The sequence below is a fragment of the Mytilus galloprovincialis genome, chromosome 11 (assembly GCF_965363235.1).
Source record: "Mytilus galloprovincialis chromosome 11, xbMytGall1.hap1.1, whole genome shotgun sequence".
NCBI classification, from domain to species: Eukaryota; Metazoa; Mollusca; class Bivalvia; order Mytilida; family Mytilidae; genus Mytilus; species Mytilus galloprovincialis.
The window spans coordinates 77,937,173-77,963,535 of NC_134848.1; the positions used below are offsets into that span (position 1 = coordinate 77,937,173).

The 26,363-nt window shown below is 31.4% G+C and overlaps 1 protein-coding gene across 9 annotated transcripts in view; it reads right to left on the reverse strand.

Annotated features, from left to right (window-relative positions):
* Positions 1-2,593: 2,593 nt before the first annotated feature.
* The window catches only part of LOC143052848 (uncharacterized), a 41,922-nt gene continuing 18,152 nt past the window's right edge, over positions 2,594-26,363 (reverse strand). For 4 of the 9 annotated variants that reach the window (XM_076225960.1, XM_076225958.1, XM_076225959.1 and 1 more), the window contains exons 3-7: positions 23,409-23,441; positions 14,215-17,203; positions 12,572-12,656; positions 10,001-10,872; positions 2,594-8,330 (exon numbers count right to left, since the gene is read on the reverse strand). In XM_076225960.1, the coding sequence (XP_076082075.1) occupies positions 7,479-8,330; positions 10,001-10,872; positions 12,572-12,656; positions 14,215-17,190 (4,785 nt within the window). In that variant the 5' untranslated portion in view covers positions 17,191-17,203; positions 23,409-23,441 and the 3' untranslated portion in view covers positions 2,594-7,478. Of the gene's footprint in view, positions 8,331-10,000; positions 10,873-12,571; positions 12,657-14,214; positions 17,204-18,780; positions 18,878-23,408; positions 23,442-23,873; positions 23,909-23,949; positions 23,970-26,363 lie in introns of those variants that run through there. The other 5 variants (XR_012971271.1, XR_012971270.1, XM_076225964.1 and 2 more) reach the window with 5 other exon arrangements.

Genomic DNA, 26,363 nt, shown 5'->3' on the forward strand with positions numbered 1-26,363 from the left:
GTTTAATATTTCAATGTGACCAATAAGTTCTAATATGCTTGGTTTAAGATTTCAATGTGACCAATAAGTTCTAATATGATTGGTTTAAGATTTCAATGTGACTAATTAGTTCTAATATGCTTGGTTTATTATTTCAATGTGAACCAGGTGTTCCGCAGGGTGCAGCTTTATATGACCGCAGAGGTCGAACCCTGAACAGTTGGAGCAAGTATGGACAAAACATTCAAGCGTGATACAGCTCTGAATTTGGATTGTGATCAAATTTTTGACATTACATGGTTTTTTTTTACACAAAACAAATGTCAAGATTTTACAAATCAATTAAAGATTTCTTCTTCAAACTTTTTAAATCTAAAATTAAATAGTTGACACAGCATAGGTTTCTGACACAGAATGAATGTGGTCTAATGAACTTAAAAGTTTTTTTTTGCCTTTGAGCAATTCACTATGCTGTTGAATATTAATCCTCTCAAAAAAATGTTTGAAGAAATTTTCTTTTTATTTATGAAATCTGAAATGAGAAAAATTTAACCCCCCCCTTTTTTTCACATCCCTGTTTCCCTTTTTCCAAAACTGCTATCAATTCAAATTTCTAATGGAGTTTGCAACAATAACTACTCTTTTAAATACATCATAAAATATTAAAATGTAAAATAAAGTGCTTGTTATCACTGAATGGTAAATATAGGTTGGTAGTAAAAGTGAATATACATTGTTTATTGTATAAAACAATAAAAAAAACTTCATCAGCAACATTTTATATTGGCAAATTTCCAATGAAGTTATTTACATAAAGTTATTGGCAAATAAAAATAGAAAATGACATCATAGTCATGTCTGGCAAATGTCCAACATACATTATCTAAAAACATTTTAGATAAGATAAGGAAAAAAAGCTTCATCAGCAACATTTTATATTGGCAAATTTCCAATGAAGTTATTTACATAAAGTTATTGGCAAATAAAAATAGAACATGACATCATAGTCATGTCTGGCAAATTTCCAACATATATTATCAACTACTATTCTATACAAAGAAAGATAACTCCAATTGAAAATTAATTGCTATTGCACAATATTGTGCAATTAGATATTTCTTGCTATTGTGCAATACTGTGCAATTGAAAATTTCTTGCTATTGCACAATACTTGATATGGAATCCTGATTTGGACCAACTTGAAAACTGGGCCCATAATCAAAAATCAAAGTACATATTTAGATAAAGCATATCAAATAAGCCCAAGAATTTAATTTTTGTTAAATCAAACTTAGTTTAATTTTGGACCCTTTGGACCTTAATGTAGACCAATTTGAAAACTGGACCAAAAATTAAGAATCTACATACACAGTTAGATTTGGCATATCAAAGAACCCATTTATTCAATTTTTGATGAAATCAAACAAAGTTTAATTTTGGACCCCCATTTGGACCAACTTGAAAACTAGGCCAATAATTAAAAATCTAAGTACATTTTTAAATTCAGCATATCAAAGAACCCCAAGGATTCAATTTTTGTTAAAATCAAACTAAGTTTAATTTTGGACCCTTTGGACCTTAATGAAGACCAATTTGAAAACGGGACCAAAAATTAAGAATCTACATACATAGTTAGATTTGGCATATCAAATTAATGAACCCCAATTATTCAATTTTTGATGAAATCACACAAAGTTCAATTTTGGACCCTTTGGGCCCCTTATTCCTAAACTGTTAAGACCAAAACTCCCAAAATCAAACCCAACTTTCCTTTTATGGTCATAAACCTTGTGTTTAAATTTCATAGATTTCTATTTACTTATACTAAAGTTATGGTGCAAAAACCAAAAATAATGCTTATTTGGGCCCCTTTTTGGCCCCTAATTCATAAACTATTGTGACCTCAACTCCAAAAATCAATCCCAACCTTCCTTTTGTGGTCATAAACCTTGTGTTAAAATTTCATTGATTTCTATTTACTTATACTAAAGTTATTGTGCGAAAACCAAGAATAATGCTTATTTGGGCCCTTTTTGGCCCCTAATTCCTAAACTGTTGGAACCAAAACTCCCAAAATCAATCCCAACCTTCCTTTTGTGGTCATAAACCTTGTGTCAAAATTTCATAGATTTCTATTCACTTAAACTAAAGTTATAGTGCGAAAACCAAGAAAATGCTTATTTGGGCCCTTTTTGGCCCCTAATTCCTAAAATGTTGGGACCAAAACTCCCAAAATCAATCCCAACCTTCCTTTTGTGGTCATAAACCTTGTGTTAAAATTTCATTGATTTCTATTCACTTTTACTAAAGGTAGAGTGCGAAAACTAAAAGTATTCGGACGACGACGACGACGACGACGCCAACGTAATAGCAATATACGACCAAAAAATTTTAATTTTTGCGGTCGTATAAAAATAAGGTATGCTTCATTTAAAATTGCAATGTGACCTATAAGATCTAATATGATTGGTTTAATATTTCAATGTGACCAAGACGTTCTAATATGATTGGTATATATCAAAGTAAACAAGAAGATCTAATATGATTGGTTTAATATTGCAATGTGACCAAGATGTTCTAATATGATTGGTGTATATCAAAGTAAACAAGAAGATCTAATACCATTGGTTTATTTCAATGCATAGTTTAACATATAAATAAATTATAGCACACATTAATTGGACTACATTATTAAGCAATTACACAGTCAGAATAAAACTTCTGTCATAATTCTCCTAGTTAGTTATTACACAGTCAGAATAAAACTGTCATAACTCTCCTAGTTAGTTATTTCACAGTCAGAATAAAACTGTCATAATTCTCCTAGTTAGTTATTTCACAGTCAGAATAAAACTGTCATAATTCTCCTAGTCAGTTATTTCACAGTCAGAATAAAACTGTCATAATTCTCCTAGTTAGTTATCTCACAGTCAGAATAAAACCTGTCATAATTTTTCTAGTTAGTTCAATGTACTAACAATTGACCTTATTCAATGTTGGTTTTTCATTTTCAAATTTTAAATTCCTGTTTTTAGCCTTTTTTTTATTTTAATCATTTATGCCGTATAAACGAAAGAACAGACGGCATTGGTATAACGCACAGACCAGAAAACATATCGCCAATAAATGGGGCATCAAAAACACTATATTCTTACTCTTAAAAAAAAACGTATGTTAAAACTTGAACTTATTTTAAAAAAAATAATATTTTATTAATAATTATAATGAAAACTAATCTGTCTGAAAAAATATCTGCCTCATTTATCATTATAAAGAAGTGTTTTTTCACAAAATATAAGATGAATGTTGTCAAAAGATACATTTCATAAATAATCATTTAAAAAGTCTTCCCAAACATGCACATAGCTTAAAATTTATCAATCAATATCAAACATTGATAATAAATAAAATAAACAATATATATTGCACATAATTATACATGATGTGATTTGTCATAAAAAGTGTGTACATAAAAAAACATTAGACCTAGTTTATTAATAACACATGTTACACATGTATAATAAGATAAATTTATTGATTTTAATTTGTGAAGAACAAAATTCTTTTAAAAAAGGGGGAGGGGGTTAAAACCTGGATTTCAGCATTTTTAAAGTGAGTTTTCTCCCTTGGATCAGTTTTCATTCCTAACCAGTGTGAAACAGACATTACGGTTGTAAGAATATACTAGTTTAATGAGTAACCCCACCTTCTTGTTTGATTGAACTTTGAAATTAACATGTCCATATGTGTCATACTAAAAACATTAGAATTTAAATGAAGAAATCTAAATATTGGGAATTTTAAACAATATTTTGCAAGTAAATTTCACAAATTTTTACAATTTTGCTTTGTCCATCTTTGACAGATTATTTTGAAGGAAAATAAATAAATCTTAAACAAACATTGATCAGATAACAAACTATTAATTTTTGGGACTTTGGAAGGAAAACTGGCAATTGATGTCACTTAAAATGTAAATTGAACACAATTTGCCACATGTGAGGTATGTTCTAAAAATTTGACAAGCTATTTATCACTAAAGATGAATAATTAAGACCTTTGTCCACCACAACTGGACATGCTAGTGATCATTATATATTGTGCACCCAGGTCCTGATTATTCTATAAAATTTCCAATAAAACCAAAACAAAGTGCAACCAATCACTATATAATGGTGGCATCATATATGTCATCACTATAATGGTGGCATCATATATGTCATCACTATAATGGTGGCATCATATATGTCATCACTATAATGGTGCATCATATATGTCATCACTATAATGGTGGCATCATATATGTCATCACTATAATGGTGGCATCATATATATCATCACTATAATGGTGGCATCATATATGTCATCACTATAATGGTGGCATCATATATGTCATCACTATAATGGTGCATCATATATGTCATCACTATAATGGTGGCATCATATATGTCATCACTATAATGGTGGCATCATATATGTCATCACTATAATGGTGGCATCATATATGTCATCACTATAATGGTGGCATCATATATGTCATCACTATAATGGTGGCATCATATATGTCATAGACACAAAATAATACAAAGATATAACAACTAACACCGGTACTAGATATCTATATAGAACAATACAACACTGAAGACGCCATAATTGAGGTTGGAGTGAACAGGAAGAAGCTTAATTTTGTGGATAATTTATTTCATGATATATGCTAAGCATGTTAAGCCAAAGACCAAATCATCAGTATGTTTGTGTCCATCATTTTCATAAATCAATTCTAAGCTTCTATGTTACATGGAGGATTTCCAATCTGTTTTAGGTAAAAGCTTAAAATACATTGATAAATCGTGAATTTTACAAATGCATAACTGATTTAAAGGGTTATCTTCCTGAACCAAGGTCTACTCCCTTAAATCAAAGAAGAATCAACTTTTACATATTCGTGACGATTTATATTCGCTTTATTTTTTACCAGCAAAAATAAGTTGGTTTACAGTAAACATGGTAAATTATCTGACATTGCAAATAGCATTTAAATATTCTGACCCAAATCACTATTAAATTTAAATAATTTTATCAAATGGTTGTAATTACAAAAGTGTTGTATTCTGTTAAAACAGTTTCTATCTTTAAAATAAATTGGCCAAAAATTCAACATTGTTACTGTACAAATGCTGTATTACATGTATATTATACATGTTATATGGAATCGACTCTGGTACTATCTTTTTCATTCCATTATACCATAAAGTGGGTTATTTTCGCACAGGTGTAAATTTTCGGTTATTTTAGGGGATAGATCAAAATTGTTTAAATAAATTCCACCAATTCAAAAGCCCACATGCAAAGGTATTGATATAAGTTTTGAATTTGCCGAAATGATAACGGCTAAAAAAGTTTGTATACCTTATTCAATGAAAATCTCAAAATTTTACACCTGTGAAAAAACCTGCTATACGATACCATGGGGCCTCTACCAATATACCATGTGTACAATCCCTTTACTTATCTTAATTATATTTCTGCCTTACTTATGATGTGTATGTAGTTTTTAAATACTGTGACTGGATCCATGTAATAGATTCCATATATTTATATGTCCATATACAATGATATAATTCAAAATTACAGAAAATAAAAAAGTATATAAAAATAAAATTTAGCAGAAAAAATGGAATATAAAAAGTACAAGAACTGTCATGACTGTATAATAAAATATAATTCTGATGTTGAAATGAATGAATACATGTCAGTTTTATGCAAAAAAATGAAATCAGCAAATTTGACGGTTACAAAAGTTATTCTCCAAGCTATAAATAAAAACAAATAGGTTAAAATTGAGGTCGTTACCATCATACACTACAACCAGCATGGGTTTGTCCTTCCACTCATCCATTGTGTCCACCATTTTAAGAGGATATGCCACTTCTATATTTTTGATATTTGGGGTTGGAAAGAGTTAAGACAGATAAAAATTATAAATGACAGCCAAAAATCAAAGTGGCAAGTATAAATAAAATAATTAATCTTTTATCGTAATTACGGAATTTAGCATAAAAATCACTTTGATTTTTTTTTAGAAACTATCGTATGAAATTTTATTGAACATGTTGAATCTTTTTTAAATTGAGTGGATATAAGTTGGTTCTCCACATTGGACAGGTACAGAAAGAAGCATCCATTTTAGCTGTAGTGTATTTGACTAGATCTTAATAAGAATATCTACAATGGCAGAGGTTTATCTTGAGTCTAATGCTGGCTAATGCTTTAAAAACAGTAAATAAATATACCCTTTTGATTCTAAATTGAACTTATTTTTATAGTTTTTGAAAAAATATTTTTTTAATCTATGTTCGTTTTCATGCTCCTTGTCAACGATTTTATTGCTGTGTTGGAGATTAGTTAGAGGCCTTTGGCTGTTTTATGCTGTTTGGTCAGGTTGTTTTCTCTTTGACACATTCCTCATTTCCATTCTCAATTTTATTTAGTAAAATTTGACCTGTCTATCAAGTTAATTGTCATGATTGTGCAAAATATAATTTAAAAATAAAATGAAATAAAAAAATCAAAATGGTTTTCTGGTACATCATGTTCTTATAAAAATTTAATCTTTAAAGAAATTACACTGGTACGCATTTAAAAGACATAGTTAAAATGAACACCATTAAACTGTACTTTTTTTCAACGTTAACAAAACTGTTATTGTCATCAAAGTTATACATTACTTAAAATTCATACAAGTTAAGAGTGTTAATTACATTGAAACATATAAAATGCTAGATAATCATTTCATTTGAGCTACGTCAGACAGAAATCAACCTTAAGCAAGTGCATGTATACATGCATATATGTACATGTGCAAAAAAAAACCAAAAAGAAATAACAAGATAAAAGTGTGTGTCTTATTTTTTTTTCTTTATTTTGTTATAAATTGAAAGTATATTAATAAAAAAACTAAAAAAGCAGAAAAAAATGGACGTTCCGTGTGCTTGTTTTCGAGATAAAAGCCGTTGAAAAATTTGGCGGGAAATAATTCTCTCTAGGTTTTTCGTTCACTTAACATTGGCACCTTTTTTGTTAAAAAAATAAGAAAAAATAACAAGGATTTCATAAGATTTTGAAATATGGCTTTTTAAATAATATGTAATAAAAATAGGAAAAGAAAAATAGAGGTTAGTGGGCAATTTTTTTTAATGTTAATACATGTATAGAACCAGAGGATTCCAAAAATCTGGCAAAAATTCAAAAAGTAGAGGAGCAAACATCCTTAAGGTTACATATAAATTTTATGTCTTATAACAGGTATTTTCATTTACAGACTTTCGATAGATTTTTTAAAATAGGTTACAAGAAGCATCAATCCTCATTTGTATAACATGTATAAGGTTGATTTCTATCTGACATAACTCATTTCACATGTTTAAATATGCTCAACTTAAGGTAAGTTATGACAAATATTTAATGAGAGACTTTAAATGCATTACAAAATATTATCATTATTCTGATAAATGATTACGTACACATTCAGACAACATATATGCAGTAGCTTTCAGTAAAAACTTCATCTGATAAAAATGTTTTAGTGAATACAATTCTTTCAATCCCATGATCCTCTCCTTTGCAATAAATTGTACAAGGTTAGCCCGTTCTGTTTCTAACCATATTGATAGTTTGGGTTCTATGTTGCTTTCTCTTTGCATCTCACCTTTAAAGTAAGTATCTTTTGGTCCCCACAACAAAAATTCTATATAGCACCTAACCTGAGCAAGGGACTCTATTCTTCTGTATTGTAACATTTTACCGATTTTAAAAATACCCATGTGAAATTTACCTCCCTTTGAATAAGCTCGGTAATTTAAATTTTCAGCTAAATACTTTTCCATGTACGCACATATAGACTCCACTTGTGAACTGTCATGTTGTTTCTGATGTGGCAAGAAAGCTATTGTGTTCCCATGGCAACGACTGCCGGGAGCAAGAACGAAGACATCACGGAAGTTTGCCTCACCTAATGAGAAGCCATGTTCTAAGCAGTGTGAAATAGCACTAAGGATCTGTAGGACATGAAACAGTAAAATCTCTAAATGTTCCTCCGATGGTGTGGCCGAATCGTATATCTTCTCCAGGGAAGCTAAGTGATTATTCATATTGTCTGTGATATCAAACTGTCCAGCAGCGATAAAACATTTAGCTGAATCAGGTTGTTTGTTGGAGTACTGTAAAAGTTGATTTGTTTTGATAAAATCGTCTGTTAGGTAGGAATGAGGGACCATGTCAGAGAATATAACACTAGGATGTAACAAGCTTGGGTGTTCTACAATACTGATATCTGGTCGGGAGTGTAGTAGCTGAAAAAAGAACAAATTACACTGATTAGAAAACATGGATGTAACAAGCTTGGGTGTTCTACAATACTGATATCTGGTCGGGAGTGAAGTAGCTGAAATAAGAACAAATTACACTGATTAGAAAAAATCATTTTACCTCAGAGTTGTCTCCCTTTCACTGCAGGAGAAAAATAATTTTTAAATTTTATATTTATGAATATGTTCTACAATGCTTAAATATCTGGTTGGGAGCAAAGCAGCTGAATTCATTTTATTTAAGTGTTATGTCACTTTCACTGCAGGAAAAATACATTTTTTGTATTTTTGAACATGTTAAATTTGTAAAACTTTATATTTACAATCTCATCATGATTGTCAACTTCCAAATGATAAATAAATCTTTTATAATTATTTGGAAGATAGATTCGTAACAATTTAAACAAACATTATAACTAAGACATTAACTTTTTAATGTAATTTCTGTCAGTGAGGTAATATAATGATTGGTTCATCTTTTTGTTAGAATTATTGTATCAATATTTTTTGTGTATGTAGGTTTATGTATGCATATATGGATCTTTTGCTGATAACATATATATATGGCCAGCATGTATAAGACTTTAAATGTGTTACTGCAAACAATTGTTTTGTATTTACAAGTTTTTAGGTATATTGAACATTTTAAGTTTGTTTGCTTCAGATATATCTGGTAAATTCATAACTTGTTTTACTATGTCAAGAGTTATTGCCCATGCTACTTGTTGGGATTTTCAGATAAGTCAAGGGACTCATCTTCAAGGCCACATCTCATAACTTAACATATCTTAACATAATTATCTTAGACAAAACAACATCTATTGACAACTTAACAGTGTGCGTCAATCCCTTAATGGTCTTACCCATCCACGTCCACTTGTCCACCTAATGAGTTAAATCTTTTTCAACTGATTTTTATAGTTCGTTTTTATGTTGTACTGTTTTACCACTGTCCCAGGTTAGCAGGAGGGCTGGGATCCCGCTAACATGTTTAACCCCGCCACATTATTTATGTATGTGCCTGTCCCAAGTCAGGAGCCTGTAATTCAGTGGTTGTCGTTTGTTTATGTGTTACATATTTGTTTTTTGTTCATTTTTTTATATAAATAAGGCCGTTAGTTTTCTCGTTTGAATTGTTTTACATTATCTTATCGGGGCCTTTTATAGCTGACTATGCAGTATGTGCTTTGCTCATTGTTGAAGGCTGTACGGTGACCTATAGTTGTTAATGTCTGTGTCATTTTGGTCTCTTGTGGACAGTTGTCTCATTGGCAATCATACCACATCTTGTTGTTTTTATTTATTCAATAAAAGTGAATAAATGTAATCTAAACAATCAATAATCCTCCAATAATTTAATTTTGGATGTAACACTTCTTCTGATTGGCTGACGTTATTTTGTTATAGACATAATTCAGTCATGTGACCGTGACGTCATCAACGTTTTTTCATGGTTTTCTACGGTTTAAAATGGAATTTAGAATTAAATTATAAGAAATGACTGTAATATTTTTTCTGTCTATTCGAAATAACATAAAATATTACACACGTTATTCAGTGTGCACCACATTTTTTAAGTTATTTCTTCATAGACAGAGAAAATATTACAGTCATTCCTTAATTAACATATGAAGATTAATGTCAACAACACTTACCATTAATTGACAGCTACACTGATTGGACCGTAACTTAGCATTATACACGATACATCTCTCCGACCTATGAACTGGCTTTCCATAGATATCAAAATCTCTCCATTTAAGAGGACCTGCAGAACCAGTAACGTTTAAATTCACATTATCCTTCTTGAATTCCTTTTCATAATGTGTGTATATTTCCCGTAGTGTCTGAAGATTAGCAGATGTCAAAAGGTTAACGGTCTCACGTAACTGTGACTCATTAAGGGACATTCCAATGGAAGGTCTATTCATAGCTATGTAGGGTTGTTCAAACACAGAACTATCAATAGGTTTTGGTCGTTTTCGTGGTAGAGGCCGTGGACGGTTTAACGATCCAGATGCTGATGATGTGTCAGACTCAGTAAATGAAGAGGATGGCGACACTGTTATATTTCGTGAAATGTAATTTTGTAATTCAGTGACATCAGTTTTCATCGATTCTGTGTCTAAATCATCATCAAATTCATCTCTTTCATTATCATTACCGTTGATTTCCTCGTAAATTGGCTGAGAGGCTAAAATAACATTTCTGTTCTCAATCTTGGAAGACTTATCTTTGTAGCTATTTTTAGTCACATCTTTACTTCCTGTCTTTGAGGAATCCTGGGAAGGATTAGTCCGAACTGGTTCTAAATATCCTTCAGAACTGACGGGTAAATCAACAAATTTATCAGACAATGGATCATATGTATTAGGCTTAATGTCTGTGTTATCTCCCTTCCCTGGTGGTGGGGGTGGAGCTTCTTTTGGCACAATAGGTTCATAAAGGTTATCCAAGGATCCAAGGGGAGAGAAGTCAGGCCATTCATCATATTTGTCATTTGTGGAACCAGATGATGTTGAACCACCTGCAAAATAAATGTAAAAATAACGGTAAAAAAAACATTTTTTATCAGGATTATAGAAAAAATATGTGACATGGTTCAAATCCAAGCCATTTTTGTACATAAATAAAGCTGTTAGTTTTCTCGTTTGAATTGTTTTACATTGTAATTTCTGGGCCTTTTATAGCTGACTATGCGATATGGGCTTTGCTCATTGTTGTAGGCCGTACGGTGACCTAAAGTTGTTAATTTCTGTGTCATTTTTTGGTCTCTTGTGGAGAGTTGTCTCATAGGCAATCATACCACGTTTTACATTTACATTGGCTTTTAAATCTAAGCTCTATAGTGTTGAAATAAGTTTGTAACCCTTAATAATAAAAGACAAGGAAACATTCAAACAATATAACTGTATAATAACTGTGACCACAGAACAATCTTCTCCAATTGTTATGGTATTTCTCCAACTGACTGTGAAACCACTGTATACATACCTTAGACCACAGAACAATCTTCTCCAATAGTTATGGTATTTCTCCAACTGATTGTGAAACCACTGTATACATACCTTAGACCACAGAACAATCTTCTCCAATTGTAATGGTATTTCTCCAACTGACTGTGAAACCACTGTATACATACCTTAGACCACAGAACAATCTTCTCCAATAGTTATGGTATTTCTCCAACTGACTGTGAAACCACTGTATACATACCTTAGACCACAGAACAATCTTCTCCAATTGTTATGGTATTTCTCCAACTGACTGTGAAACCACTGTATACATACCTTAGACCACAGAACAATCTTCTCCTATTGTTATGGTATTTCTCCAACTGACTGTGAAACCACTGTATACATACCTTAGACCACAGAACAATCTTCTCCTATTGTTATGGTATTTCTCCAACTGACTGTGAAACCACTGTATACATACCTTAGACCACAGAACAATCTTCTCCTATTGTTATGGTATTTCTCCAACTGATTGTGAAACCACTGTATACATACATGGGACCATAGAAAGATTCTCTCAAATTGTTATGTTATTTTTTCTGACTTTGAAACATCTTTATCCGTTTATAAGTTATTACCTGAGACCACAGAAGGATCTTCTTCATTTATTAAGGTATTTCTCTTACTGACCTTGAAACCACTTTATACATACCTATCAAAGACCATGGAAGGATACTCTCCAATTATTATGGTATTTCTCCAACTGACATTGAAACCACTGTTTATCATGTTTACTAACCTGCCAGTGATATTGTTTACCTTAAATTAGTGGAGAATAAAGGCTTTTTCCCCTGGAGAAGAATCCCAATTTGAAAAAAAATGGCTTAAAATTATTCCCAAAAAGACAACTTTTTTCCTAAACAGTGCAGTCTCAGTAGTAATTGTGCATGAATACAAACTGAAAAACACTCATTTAAACAATTTTCTTGCCTAAAATGACTATATGTGCACATTTGAGGGTCTATTTATGTATCATCAATGACAAAATGGAGTCTTATTTTAAAGTAGGGTTTGACTCTTGAAAATGGGTCTGTAAATCATGTTTGTAAATATACGTTTCAGTCAAATTCATGGTTTATTTTAAATTTCCCAATTTGATGAAAATGACGCATATTTTCCTAATAAAAAAGGGTAGAGGTAGTTTTGAAAAAAGCCAACAATATCACTGCCTGCAACTTCTAATTTACAGTGAAACCAGAATATACATACCTGAGACCATAGAAGGATCCTCTCCGATGGTGATGGTATTCCTCCGACTGACAGGAAAAGTATTTCCACAAGGATCTGTAACCATCTATAAACACAAACTTTTAAAATGCATATTCCTCAAAATATTGTAATCATACACGAGACCAAACCAATATATTTTAACTTGTTAGATAACTTGACAACTAGTTTATTCATCTTTTATATTGTAGTTTATTCATCTTTTTTATTGTAGTTTGTTCATCTTTCTTATCAGTCAGGGGACTTACTGAAACAAGTGATTTTTAAATCACTTATTTGAGTAGCAAATTCGAGGTTTTGTCACAAATTGGGATTTTGTAGTTTTTTCAAAATTTTAAACACATAGGTTTAAATAACATCCATTAATTAGTAAAATTAAAAAATATGAACTTTTTGCTTCTTTTAAGTAGCAAGTTTTATGCCTTTGGTGCTATCATTTACCTGAAAATTCTGTTTTAGTTGAAAAAATGCTATAATAATGGCTTTACATAATGAACTGATACTTTCTTAAAAGATTTTTCACAGCAGTGGGAGTATTTTTCCTGTGAAGTTCAAGGTTTCATCTTTCAGATTATGTAATAAAATTCTACTGTTCGCGATAAAAATTTCACTGTTCAATTTCACTGTTCGGGGGTGTTGAAATTAGTGGGGGTTATTAAAAGAATGATACTTAAAGAAGTGATTTTTGGGAAGGAAATTGAGGTCTGATACTTAAACAAGTGATTTTTATGTCATTATCCTAGATTCAGTACAAGGTCATCACCTGAAATGACCTGGTCATCCTAGACAACACAGATGTTGGTTCTGATAAGTTTAGAAACATAATTAGTCCCTGGATCATTAGTATTCTATATTTAAAGCTACACTAATATTAAATCACTTCTTCTAGTGATTAATTTGTACTACTTAAATAGGTGATTATTAAAGAAAGACAACTCTAACTTCCAACCTTTATGGAAATAATGTTACTTGAATCAGTGATTTAGAAAATCACTTGTTTAAGTAAGTCCCCTGACTGCTTATTGCTCATGTTGCTTGCGTTTTAAAAAGTTTAATCTCCACAGCTATGGGAAACTAGCCATGATAGCTATGGGAAATAACTTATAGAACATGAGAGGAAATATCTAAATTTTAGTTGGATTTTTTTCCTTTACACTAGAATATTCTTGTTAAATTAATGAAGCATGTTAGTGTGTCTGAAAAGTTTCATCGTGTTAGTAGCTGCATGTCTATGATGAGATTGGTTAATCTTTTTTAGAATTATTACAAAACAGCCAGACCTAAGCTTTTGCTCATAGTTGTTGGTTGTAAAGTGTCCTATAGTTATTGACATCCACGTCCTTTGATCTCTGGTGGATAACTGTCTCATTGGCAATGAAACCACATCTTCATATTTTTTTTAAATAAGCAGAGTTTCAGTCCTATCATCTAAGGAATGACTGTAAGATTTTTTTTCTGTCTAAGAAGAAATAACATAAAAAATGTAGAGCTCTGAATAACCTGTGTAGCATTTTAGAAGTAAATCATGAATTTACGTTGATGACTTCACGGTCACATTTATAACACAGTCAGCCAATCAGAAGACATGTTACATCTGAAATTAAATTATATAGGTATAATCTTACCACAGGTCCTGATATATCAGAGAGGTCTATTTTCCTTGGCTGTAAATCACTGCCTTGGGAATCACTGATAGATTTAGTTCTTTTAACACTAGACTGTGGCCTTGAAGGAGCTTTTGATTTTCTGTTTAATTTTCCGAGGAAGCTTCGTCGACTTTGAGCTTTATTTGGCAATTCTATTTTCTCTACTTGTTTTGCTTCTTGTTGACTAGTATCAGAGTGATCTCCCTTGCCATCAGGAATAACTTCCTTTATTTCATCCTTTATTGAACACATTGATGATGTCATAGGTGATGTTTGAGGTTGACCTAATGTTGACTTATGACCTTTTGAGGAAGGTTCCTCCTTAATGGATGTCGTTGATGTCATCATTGGTGATGGAGGCGGAGCACCCAATGTAGATTTACGATCTTTAACTAATGAATTATCGTCTTTTAATGATGTTGTAGATGTTGCCATTGGCGATGGTGGTGGAGGACCGAGAGAAGATTTACGATCTATTGTATTCTTTGGTGATGCACTTTCAGAGGAGCTTCTAGAGAGAGGCTTTGGAGAAATAATGTCAGTATTGTTTTTGGACACTTTTTTCTGTTCTTGTGTATTTTTTGGCAGTGTACCATCAAGGCTTGACTTCGGTGACACACTAACTTTCGTCTGTTCTGTATTTTTACTCAGCCTCATCTCCAGTTCTTTTGTAAATAATGACAGTTTAGTATCTGGTCCTGGGACAGGTATAACAGCAGGCCTAGAGGGCGCTGTACTTCTTTTGGGACTTTTTGCTCTCCGTCTGACCACTCCATTGTCCTCACCATGCTTTGGACTCTCTTCTAAATTACTTAAGCTACTTTCACTGGTCTTTCTACTTTGTCTTGGGGATCCTTTTCCATCATAGGACAACTGAGGACTAACAGTGGGTTTGTTAGGGTTCGGTGGTGGTTTTGGTCGTGTTTGAGGTCTAGGGGGAGGAGCAGTTTGTGGCTTCACAATTGGCTTTTTCTCTTTAATTATATCAGTTGGTTGTTCAGATACAGTTTTTAAATCTTTTTTATCAGTTTTTGGAGAATCTTTTCCATTTATCATATCTTTATCTTCTTGTTCCTCTTTTCTTTCACTGAAAGACTCAGACATATACATTATTATGCTAGTTCTTGGTCCACGAGGATTAGTTGGAACTGGCTTCTGTGGAGTAGATTTAACTTTATCAGGTTTTGGTACACTTTCAGATTGTTTCTCTTCAGGACTATATTTTGTCTGTTCATTACTATTTCCTGGTTTGGCTTCATCACTTCCTGTTAAAGGATAACTCTCACCAGAAGAAGATGATGTATTAGAAACTTCTGATGATTTTGATAAATTTGAATCACTGTTCATCTGATCTGACTGGTCCACAGAATCCTTGCCTCTTTTAAGAATGTTCCTAAAAAATCCTGAAATTCCTCTCTTCGGTTTATTTTCTGGTTTTGCTTTTGCTGGTTGTTCTGGCTCCTCAAAAACATTTGCTGAACGTTTTGGTGATAACGGTTTCTCTTGACCATGATCAATGATTGATTTACCAACGGTCACCATACCAAACTTTGGTTCTTGGAGATTTTGGTCTGAAGAGGAACTCTTTTTCAAAGAGCTATCAGAGTTCTGTCTATCAATTTTTGTTTTATTATTTTGCGATGGTAATGTTTTTGATTGGTCAGTTTGAACTGGTGAGGTTTTTGATTGGTCAGCTTGAACTGGTGAAGTTTTTGATTGGTTAGCATGAACAGGTGGTGGTGGCGGTGAAGTTGGAGGTTTAGGTGCTGGTTTTTTCTTCTGCTTTTTTATAATATTTGCAAGGGTAGCATTAAATTCTTTGGTAGACTTAATGCTTCCTTTGAGTGCTTTTATATCTTCTGCTCGCAATGTTGGGGGTCCAGAACTATTTTTATCTCTTGACAATTTTATCGGTAAGTCTGAATAAATCTCGTGATCTTCTATTCCACGAAAAGAATCGCTATCACTATACTTAGCAAGTACACCATTTAACATGTCAACAAGTTGCATTCCAGCGGAGGATGAATCTAAATCCAAATCATCCAGAAACCCATCAAAGAAATCCTCGTCAGGATCAAATTCATCATCATTCTCCATTGGAGAATTGTCTGTTTCATCATTACCTCCCTTTGATGGAGTTTGAACATCCTCGAATTTAGAATATAAGATCTCATTGATATCTAAAAGTTTATAAGGAGACGATGGTTCATTATCACTATCGTGTTTTTCATTATCTGACCCTACAGAAGACACAGAACTTATTTTAGTCCGTGTCATGTTTGATGATAAATAATCGTCACTGAACACACTGTCGATGTAATTTTTCTTGGACTTTGACCTTAAAGGAAATGTCCCGTATCGTTTTGGAATAATAGCATCACAGTCCTTTAAATCCTTAAATCTATCAGCTTTCCATAAAGACAAAATTTTTATATCTTCAAATTCTCTACTGGAATTTTGTCGAGTTTTGACTGGTTTATTTTTTTCACTGTTTAAATTATCAACTTCAGAATTCCAAATTGTATTTTCTAAAGCTTGTAACACAAAAGAACGTTCCTCCTCCGTAAATGATAATTCTTCTACAACCGAGTCGGAATCTGAAACACTTTCATTTTCGTCATCTGAGTATAAGTTTACTATCCCACCGTCGTGTCCAATCACATCTGGAAAATCACTCACAAACTGAACATTTGCATGCTTGACATGTGAATTATTCCCCTTTAAAGAACTCTTCAAACTGCTTTTCAAATTTTTTGGATTTTCTGACTCACTGCTACCAAATGTTTTAATGATTACAGAAGTGCGTTTTTTAGGAACTGGAGAATTTTCTTTCACTGCTGCTCGTGAATGTTCTGCCCTTGACCGCTGACAGTTTGTACACAGATCTTTCCGCCATGCATTCTGGGTAAAATCAGAACAGGTAGCGGACATTACGCTTCCAGCTTGCTGCACCATCTAGACATATCTTCTACAATTAAAATTTTTTTAATTTTAATTTATTGTGCAAATACATTCTCATGAATGGTGTTTTTTTACAATGATTGAATGTATTTTTTTTCTCAAGAAAATAATTTCAGCTTTCATGTGCCAGTAATAAGCAGATTTAGCTATGACCAACTATTCATCATGTTCTTATTCAAAAATGAACCCAAATTTCTGTCATATTGAAAACAAGTGATCTTCGTTAATGTGTCCAGAGTTTATGCATACATAATATACATATACAAGTAAACAATTTTTCTATTATTAGTATACCAGAATCCCTTAAGTATTACAAATAGTCTCTGACTAACTATAATGACTTGGTAATTTGTCACAGTTTATAACTGTCAATGTAAGTATTGGTTTCATAATTAATGACAATCAATACTAGTTATCTCCCCTACCATAACAAATGGACTGTTCCATAATAGTTAAACATTATGACATAATAGATTTAATCAATAACTGAAATCAGGGAAATCAGCATGGAAATTAACAGACACTGAATAACCTACAGACCATTATCAAGGATTACAGATGGTTTATATTACCCACAAACACTTTTAATCTCTAAACCAAATGTAGGAATTCTTATCTTTTAATCTCTAACTAAAACTAAAAGCAGGAAATATAGTATTTAAGACATTTAGAATTGCAAGAAAATAATTAACTTTTTGTTTAAATCAATTTTCAATATTTATTTATGTTTGAGAAAATAACTAAAGGATTTGTATAGAAATTTACAAAAATTAAAAAAGTTAAAATTCACAAATGATTAACACCATGAACATGAATGAAAATGAAAAATGTGTTTGTAATTTTATAAATATAAAAATAATTACAAATTTGCTCATGTTACATGTTTAAACATATTGTTCTGTACAAAGGCTGCAGAAGTATAATTTTTATTTCCGAATCATGGGAAACTAAGAACATGAACATGTAACACGACAAATAGCAACAGTATTCAAACAAAATACACTTCTAAAGTTCCAAAGTAGATATTGAATAAGTAGGCTCATTGATATCAACTGTTCTTTTATAAATATTGTTTTAAGAAAAAGACGAATTTAAAGTATCAGTTTGTTGAAAATTGCAAAGATGGCACCATGAGATTGAACCATCAAAGGTTACATTTGCCAAGAATAATTAAAACTGTTTTGCTAAAATATCTGATCTGAAAGTTTGGAGATACAGAACCACCCCTATACTTAATGTATATATGTGTAAACAGATGTTTGATTGTATTATCATTTCAAAGTTCTATCACAGAGACAAGTCTCTGCTACTCTACATGAAAGGGCAAGATTCCAAAAGTCCACCCCTTTCCATTATGTATTTTTAATCCGCAAAAATAGCTTTCAATTATTAGTCTTATTACTTGAATCACTAGTTTACTTCTCTCTAATTTGAAATGTCCTTGTTTATGTTTTTAGTCACGTTTTCCCCAAGGTTATTTTCTGTCTGTCTCTTATTCATAATCAGATTTTGTTTTTCATAAATTTCAAATCCGGAAATTTAAAATTCTAAATCTCAGCATATATTAGAAAATTATGGACAAACCTGTTACTATATAGTCTCCCTCCCATGATTTATCATGACAACAATGATATTATAGATAAATATATCCATGATTAACCAAGTCAATCAATCTCACCAGAAGCTTTGACTTAACATCAAGGATGCTGATTCAGTAAGAGTTTTCATGATGAGGATTCTTTTATTGGAAAAGCAGACTATTGATTCAATATGGCTTCCTTTAGAAAAATGTTCAATAAATTGATTTTTATCAGCTAGAAAACAGATGAGCAAAAAATATAATTAGCAACATGTGTATTTACAATGCAATTATAAGCACCTCTTCAAAACTCCTGAATTATACAGTGGGTGGATTATTCCATTCACATTGTAATAGTGGGTATGCAAAACCCCCTCAGAAACTTAGGAAATAGCAAATAATGGATTGATTGCTTGTGTTTTAACGCCAGTTTTAATCACCACATTTTGGGCTATTTCACATTGGCCAGTTTGTATAGGTGGAGGAAGCCAGAGTCCCCAGAGAAAACCACTGACCTTCAGTAGTAAAACTGCCAATCCTAGTCAAATAAGATTGGAACAGAGGGCACCTGCACGAGCGTGGTTCATCCTCACAACCTCATTGTTGTCTGGCTAGTGATTACAGTAGTAGAACTACTTAAGACCACTTGGCCACTGTGGCCCCTAGGGATATAGCGTTTAATAATTATACCTAATAGATCCTAATAGTATTGGAATATTCTTAATTTCTGATCTTCACTTTAAGCACCAAAATCAGTCTTCAAAAAAAAAAAAACTTCTTTCATGGACCCATGGTATACATGTATAACTTTTAAAAATGGGAGTCATTTTTCATCAAGAATTTTACTGGCCTACACAAGGCCTCATGACTTCTGGTTACAGGTGTTTATACGTTTTTTGTTTTCTAGAAGGATTTCTTTTTTTTTAAGATAAAGGAAATCTTGCATTGTTTTTGAAAGAATAAGGAATATCTAAAATTCTTTTTCAAGGACATATCAAAAAAAAATCTTTGAAAGTTGGATATCTGGTACCTTTCTGAATAAAATATTTTTAGACTGCTATTATTGTCATCTTAGATGCAGATTAAAATAAAACAATTCACACACAAAATGGTCTCCTCTGCATTAATTATTTAATCATCAATTAAGGTGGTACCCAACACTTTCACTAAAATTAATTTGGCTCGTTTAATTTAAAAAAAAAAATTGTCAAAGTAAATCCTTTAACAAAAATATAAAAATTTCAAAAATTTCGAACCAACTGTTTTGTCACAAATGGAAGTTTATAACGACCTTGACTGGCTATACAGCCCTTGCACGGTTGGTCCTTTTGTAAGAAAAATTACACTTGTTATATAGCAGTTTAAAAAACACCAATTTTGATCATTGAGAAGCTTAATATTCCTTTTACAACACAACATATATAAAATGTTTAGCTGACTTTACAGAGTTATCTCCCTGTAATGTTAGGTACCACCTTAATTACTAAATTGACAGTACATACAATCTTAGGAAATTGATCTTGTTACCATATATACCAAAAAGTGTTAACCTGTCATGAATTATATACTAAACATGCTTAAAGAAGACCTAATCTGAAAACTTGACCAAAATACTGGAATATGTTACTAAGTTCAAGGTCATCAAGGTCTTATACTCCTTACAGTAAATCTGCATGTACCAAGTATTACTATAAATCTATCATGCATAGTTAAGGAAGAAATGGCATTTGATCCTGAAAGCAAATAAGCTGACCTAACAAGGGAAAATTGGATTCAAGTAAATAATGCATATTTTTAACAAATGTTTTATTTCCAAGTTCAATGAATATGAAGAAAATGAGATCTTTGGGGTTGCAATTCTATAAAAGTTGCAAATATATTTATTTTTTATTAAATATATTAACCAACTCCACTATATCATATACATTTTAATCAATGTACCCAATGTCAATGATATCTGTCCTTAAGTCAAATGGCTGTGCATTGATGTATAGGGTTTATTCAGTTCTCCCATTATTTTGATAGAGTTTATCTGACCAAGTCAAATAGCTGTGTTTCAGTGAATAAGTTAATTCTATCTCCCCTACTTTAGTATTTGTTTCTATGTATTTGGTGTAAACAGTTAACTCAATTTCCCGTAACATTACTTAAATATTTGTATTATAATTATCTCACTATTATCTTTACTTTAATAAAGAACTTGTCACATGCCTAAAATATCAATAACTAATTTTATATAGGACTAAATGTAATCTTTATCTGGTTATTTTATAAAACCTGGGATAGATTAGATTTTCCCTGAGTGGACATAACTAGTGGACATACCTGCCAACTGTCACTATTTGCTGGGGATTTCCCCCATTGAGGCTCCCAAATTGAATTTTTAAAGAGCAATTATGTCCACAATTTTAACAAAACAATTAATTTTACAATGAATTGAGGCTTATAAAAGTATGAAGAAGCCAAAAAACAACATTACACTGTATTTGAAGGCCCCCTTGAAGGTATTTGCCCCTTGAGTATGGCAGCCATCTTCCACGCGAAACCCCCATGGGCATTTTGAAAACTTGGCTGGTATGAGTGGATTCAACTGTAAAGTGGTGAAAACTATCTCCATTAAATTTTGCATGTTTATTCATACCCAGCTGACCAGTATAACCTTATAATAATTAATTGGTCTCAGTTTTTGCATTTTACCTGGTGGACATTAATAAACATGTAAAACTTGAGGATTTAAAATATTCAAAAAACTATCTAAATTAAATTTGGCACATTTATCCATGTTTATTCAAACCCAATACTGACATTTTATTTAAATGGCCTCAGTTTTTGCATTTGAAAAAGAAAAATTTGAAGTAGTCATATTTTTGGCAGATGACAAAGTATGGAAGGTTTTTCATACATCATTTATTCAAAGACAAAATTAATACCTAATGTTAGCAGATGCTTAAAATCAATATCTAGTATTCTATATATAGTCAACAGTGACAACAAAAATACAGTCCTATTCTGGTAATAAATCCATAGACAAACATATCATGAATTTATCAAGTACAGGGGACATCTCATAGTCTTATACCCTTGACACATGGTAGGGGGTTATCTCAAACTCAATAGTTACTAATAAACATTTTACAAAATTTCAAGAAAAACTTATTATTTTTAGAAAACATTATATTAGAATTGGCAAAAAAAATAGTTTTCTTTCTAAGTAACTGTACTCTTAAATCTATACTTTTTGCAAGTCTGATCATTTTAAACTGAATTCTACAATTTGTTGATGTTCTCATGGATTCTACAAGATTTGTTTTGTCCATTGTACTTGTTATATCATCTGAGGAAACTCAACACAGAATTAAATTTCTTGATGAATATATTTACCAAGAAACAAACTTTTGGTATTTCAAATAATAGCAGCTAATAAAGCATCCCCTAGTAGTGATAAAAGAAGATTATTAGATTTGGAAGGGAAATTTTTCTCAAACTACAAAACTTTAATACTCCTAGTAAGCATGAGACAATGATACCATATAAAACTCAGAAGATGTGGTATGATTGCTAAGGTGACAAACTATCTACCAGAGACAAGGATGTTAAGGTGGTATGGGAGTCTAAAATAAAAATGATAGAATTTGTTCATACTTTGCCAAAACGTAGTATCTATTGATATATGTTGAAAAATATAATAAAAATGATATGTCACCGTGCATCTTCTCAAGCTACAGGACGTGACAAAATGACACATTTTGTATGAATTCTACAGGAAAAAAACACCATTTTGTGATTAGAAACTAAACAAAATGATAGAATTGTTAAATACTTAAGGAAAACATAGCTTTCAGACAATGTTTTGAGAATATCAAAAGAAAAGATAGGCCGGGTCACCATACGTTTTTTCCTGCTAAAATACAAAATAAAAAAATTCCATGTACAATCCTTCAGAAAATGCACTGTTTTAGAGTTACCTCCCCTTAAAATGTCAATTTTAATATTTTTTTTTTAAACAACCAAAAATAATCATCATTTGCAAAAATATTAATATTTTTAGGTTATTCTTATAAATTGATTCTTTTAAATGAAAATTCACATTAAATATCTGCATTCCTGCATCAAATTTTGCAAACTTGATAGAAAATCTTGACCTTTGGTTCTCTGTTTTTTACAATCCAAGATGGAGGAAGACATCCATACCACCTTAAGTTAACATACACTTTCCAAAAATTAGCAAAATCAATTTCACCCTTTGCTATATAAATTGTATTATTTTTTTTACAAAAGTGATTTGAAATGTTATGTTCTAAATGGTATTTCAATGCTCGCTGTTTTCTTCCTGAGTGTACTTTATCATAGAAGATCTTTTGTTTTGTGTCAAATCTATTTAAAGAATACTTCAGTATCTAATATTAACATATTACAGTTGTAAGTCTTTCCTGTTGAAAGTTTGTCTAGTTTAATTGGTACAAGTTAGGAATAAATATGGGGACCAAATTCCTTATATTGGGAAATTCACAAGCTTCAAATAATTTAACATTTTAATTGCTGTTGCTCATCTTGAAGTTCACTGAAATATTGTAAACTTTCCCATGATAGAACTATAACAAGCACCTGTCAGTCAGTACACCTGTGACCTTACCTGACATCAATCTTCATCTGTCAACAGTCACACCTGGAAAATAGACAGGAAGTTCGTTAAGACTAGGTATATATCTGAGACAAATCATAATATTCCCTGTAGTAAGTTTTTCAACTTATGCTTACGAAAAATTCTATACTTTCTGCCTTCACTTCCGAATTTAGTCATTCCCTCCCCCCCCCCTAAACCCCCTTTCTCCCTTTTTACCCAATTAATTAGTGTAAGAACTTTGCATACATTTTCAATTTTTTATGTATTTAGCCCACAAGTTCACAGGCACTTGTCTGATAAAAAAATAAGACAGTTTGTATCTATCAAAAATGTGGACTATTTCTTATGGTATATGTTTGAAAGAAGATAAGTCAAGTAAGACATCTATATAAACAAAACATTCTCATACCCTTTGACCCATTTGGGTCTAAAACGACAAAAAAAATCTTAAATATAAAGTCTGCGTTTCCTCACCTTCCATCGGAAATCTCTAAATCTCCAAAGTAAAGGACCATTTTGATAAATGAACTGTTTAATAATATATATTTACCTTGTGAAATAGATTACAGGTGTCAATCAGAATACACCTGACATAGGTAACCTTACTCTCAGGTGTACAAAACATTTACCTAATCTTGTATGTTACAACTGTTACCTAATAAACCAGGTAATTATGTAATATTTATGTTATTATCAACTCAGCTGTAAAATTAATTAACCTAATCCGTCATATAATTGATTTAAGTCATAAATTAGATTTTTAAAGGAAAAATAAACTTGATAAACTTGCACTTTTTAGATTTACCTTGGAGTTCGGTATTTTGTTAATCCTTTATCAATAAATATATAAAGTAGGTACTGAGTATGAACTGAGGGTGTGGGTGATATCTATAAGCTATATAAATTAGTAAATTGGTATTTCTTTGAGAACCAATAAAACGGTTAATTGGTTTTGTTATAGGAACACAAACCAACCATTTTATCAGTAACAAAGAACATCAATTCAACATTTTATTGCTTCAAATATATGAATAAAGCCTATCCTAAATCCCACTTTCCAATTGTACATACTGTATATGAATAAAGCCTATCCTTAATCCCACTTTCCAATCGTACATACTGTATATGAATAAAGCCTATACTAAATCCCACTTTCCAATCGTACATACTGTATATGAATAAAGCCTATCCTAAATCCCACTTTTCAATCGTACATACTGTATATGAATAATAATAATAATAATAATAATAAATTCTTTATTTAAAGAGGGTAAACTCAGTTACAATAAACTAATCTTCCCTGAGGCCCTCACATACAAATTACAATAGATGTAATTTTTTGCCAAAGTATTATTGTTCATGGCCAAATACACGAAAGCTAATTTTTCTGCTACAAGCTGGGTCAAAAAGCTTAACTAAAAATCTATGTAATTATCTTAGAGCTGCATGGAAACTAAGATTGCAAATTATCAGTTAATATATTATTCATATTATTATAAGTTATCTCTGCATTATTTAATTTGTTTAATTGTTCTCTGTATTCTGTCATATTTGTCATTTATGTATATATGTATTATGCTAAAGCAATGTTGTTGCTAATGCAATAAAGATTCATTCATTCAATACAATCAAAACAGATATTTACACATAGTTAATTTACACTCATCATCATGTAGTTCAATGTATTGTTATTAACATAAGATATAATGCTGTTTAAGTCAAAAAAATCAAATGAAAATAAAAATAAAAAATATACAAATACATTGTAGCAAACATTTCTTATCAGGGTTGTGTTAGGTACTTCTTGATACTTTGCTTAAAAGTAAAAGTGTTTTGAGCTTTACGCATTGTGTGTGGTAGTCCATTCCATAATACTGATCCAGAATAAGCAAAGGATTTCTTAAATAGTTCAGCTTTTGGCTTAGGAACTATCAGTTTACCGTGAGTGACACCTCTTAAGGAGTAAGGATTATTATCTGATTTCAGTTTAAACTTTTGAACTAGGTACATTGGTGCTTCCATACGCATACATTTATATAGAAGTAAATATTTGTGGTATTTTATTCTATTGTCAACTGTCATCCACCCAAGTTTTTTAAATAAGGGGGCTGAGGGGGATAAAGGATCTGCATCTAGAATTAATCTAGCCTATCCTAAATCCCACTTTCCAATCATACAAACTGTCTTCAAAATTATCCATGCCTCTATACAATATGTCAACCTATAAACTACCACAAGTCAAAGACAAAGTGTGAACAATTTTACCAGTCAGGGGACTTACTTAAATGAGTGATTTTCTAAATCACTGATTCAAGTAACATTATTTCCATAAAGGTTGGAAGTAAGAGTTGTCCTTCTTTAATAATTACCTATTTAAGTAGTACAAAATAATCACTAGAAGAAGTGATTTAATTTTACTGTAGCTTTAAATATAGAATACTAATGATCCAGGGACTAATTATGTTTCTAAACTTATCAGAACCAACATCTGTGTTGTCTAGGATGACCAGGTCATTTCAGGTAATGACCTTGTACTGAATCTAGGATAATGACATAAAAATCACTTGTTTAAGTATCATACCTCAATTTTCTTCTTAAAAATCACTTCTTTAAGTATCATTATTTTAATAACCCCCACTAATTTCAACACCTCCGAACAGTGAAATTTTTATCGCGAACAGTACAATTTTAATACATAATCTGAAAAATGAAACCTTGAACTTTACAGGAAAAATACTCCCACTGCTGGGAAAAATCTGTGAAGAAAGTATTAGTTCATTATGTAAAGCCATTATTACAGCATTTTTTCAACTAAAATAGAATTTGCAGCTAAATGATAGCATCAAAGGCATAAACCTTGCTACTTAAAAGAAGAAAAAATTACATTTTTTTTCAATTTTACTCATGAAAAGATATTATTTAAACCTAAGTGGTTTAAATTTTGGTAAAACTACAAAATCACAA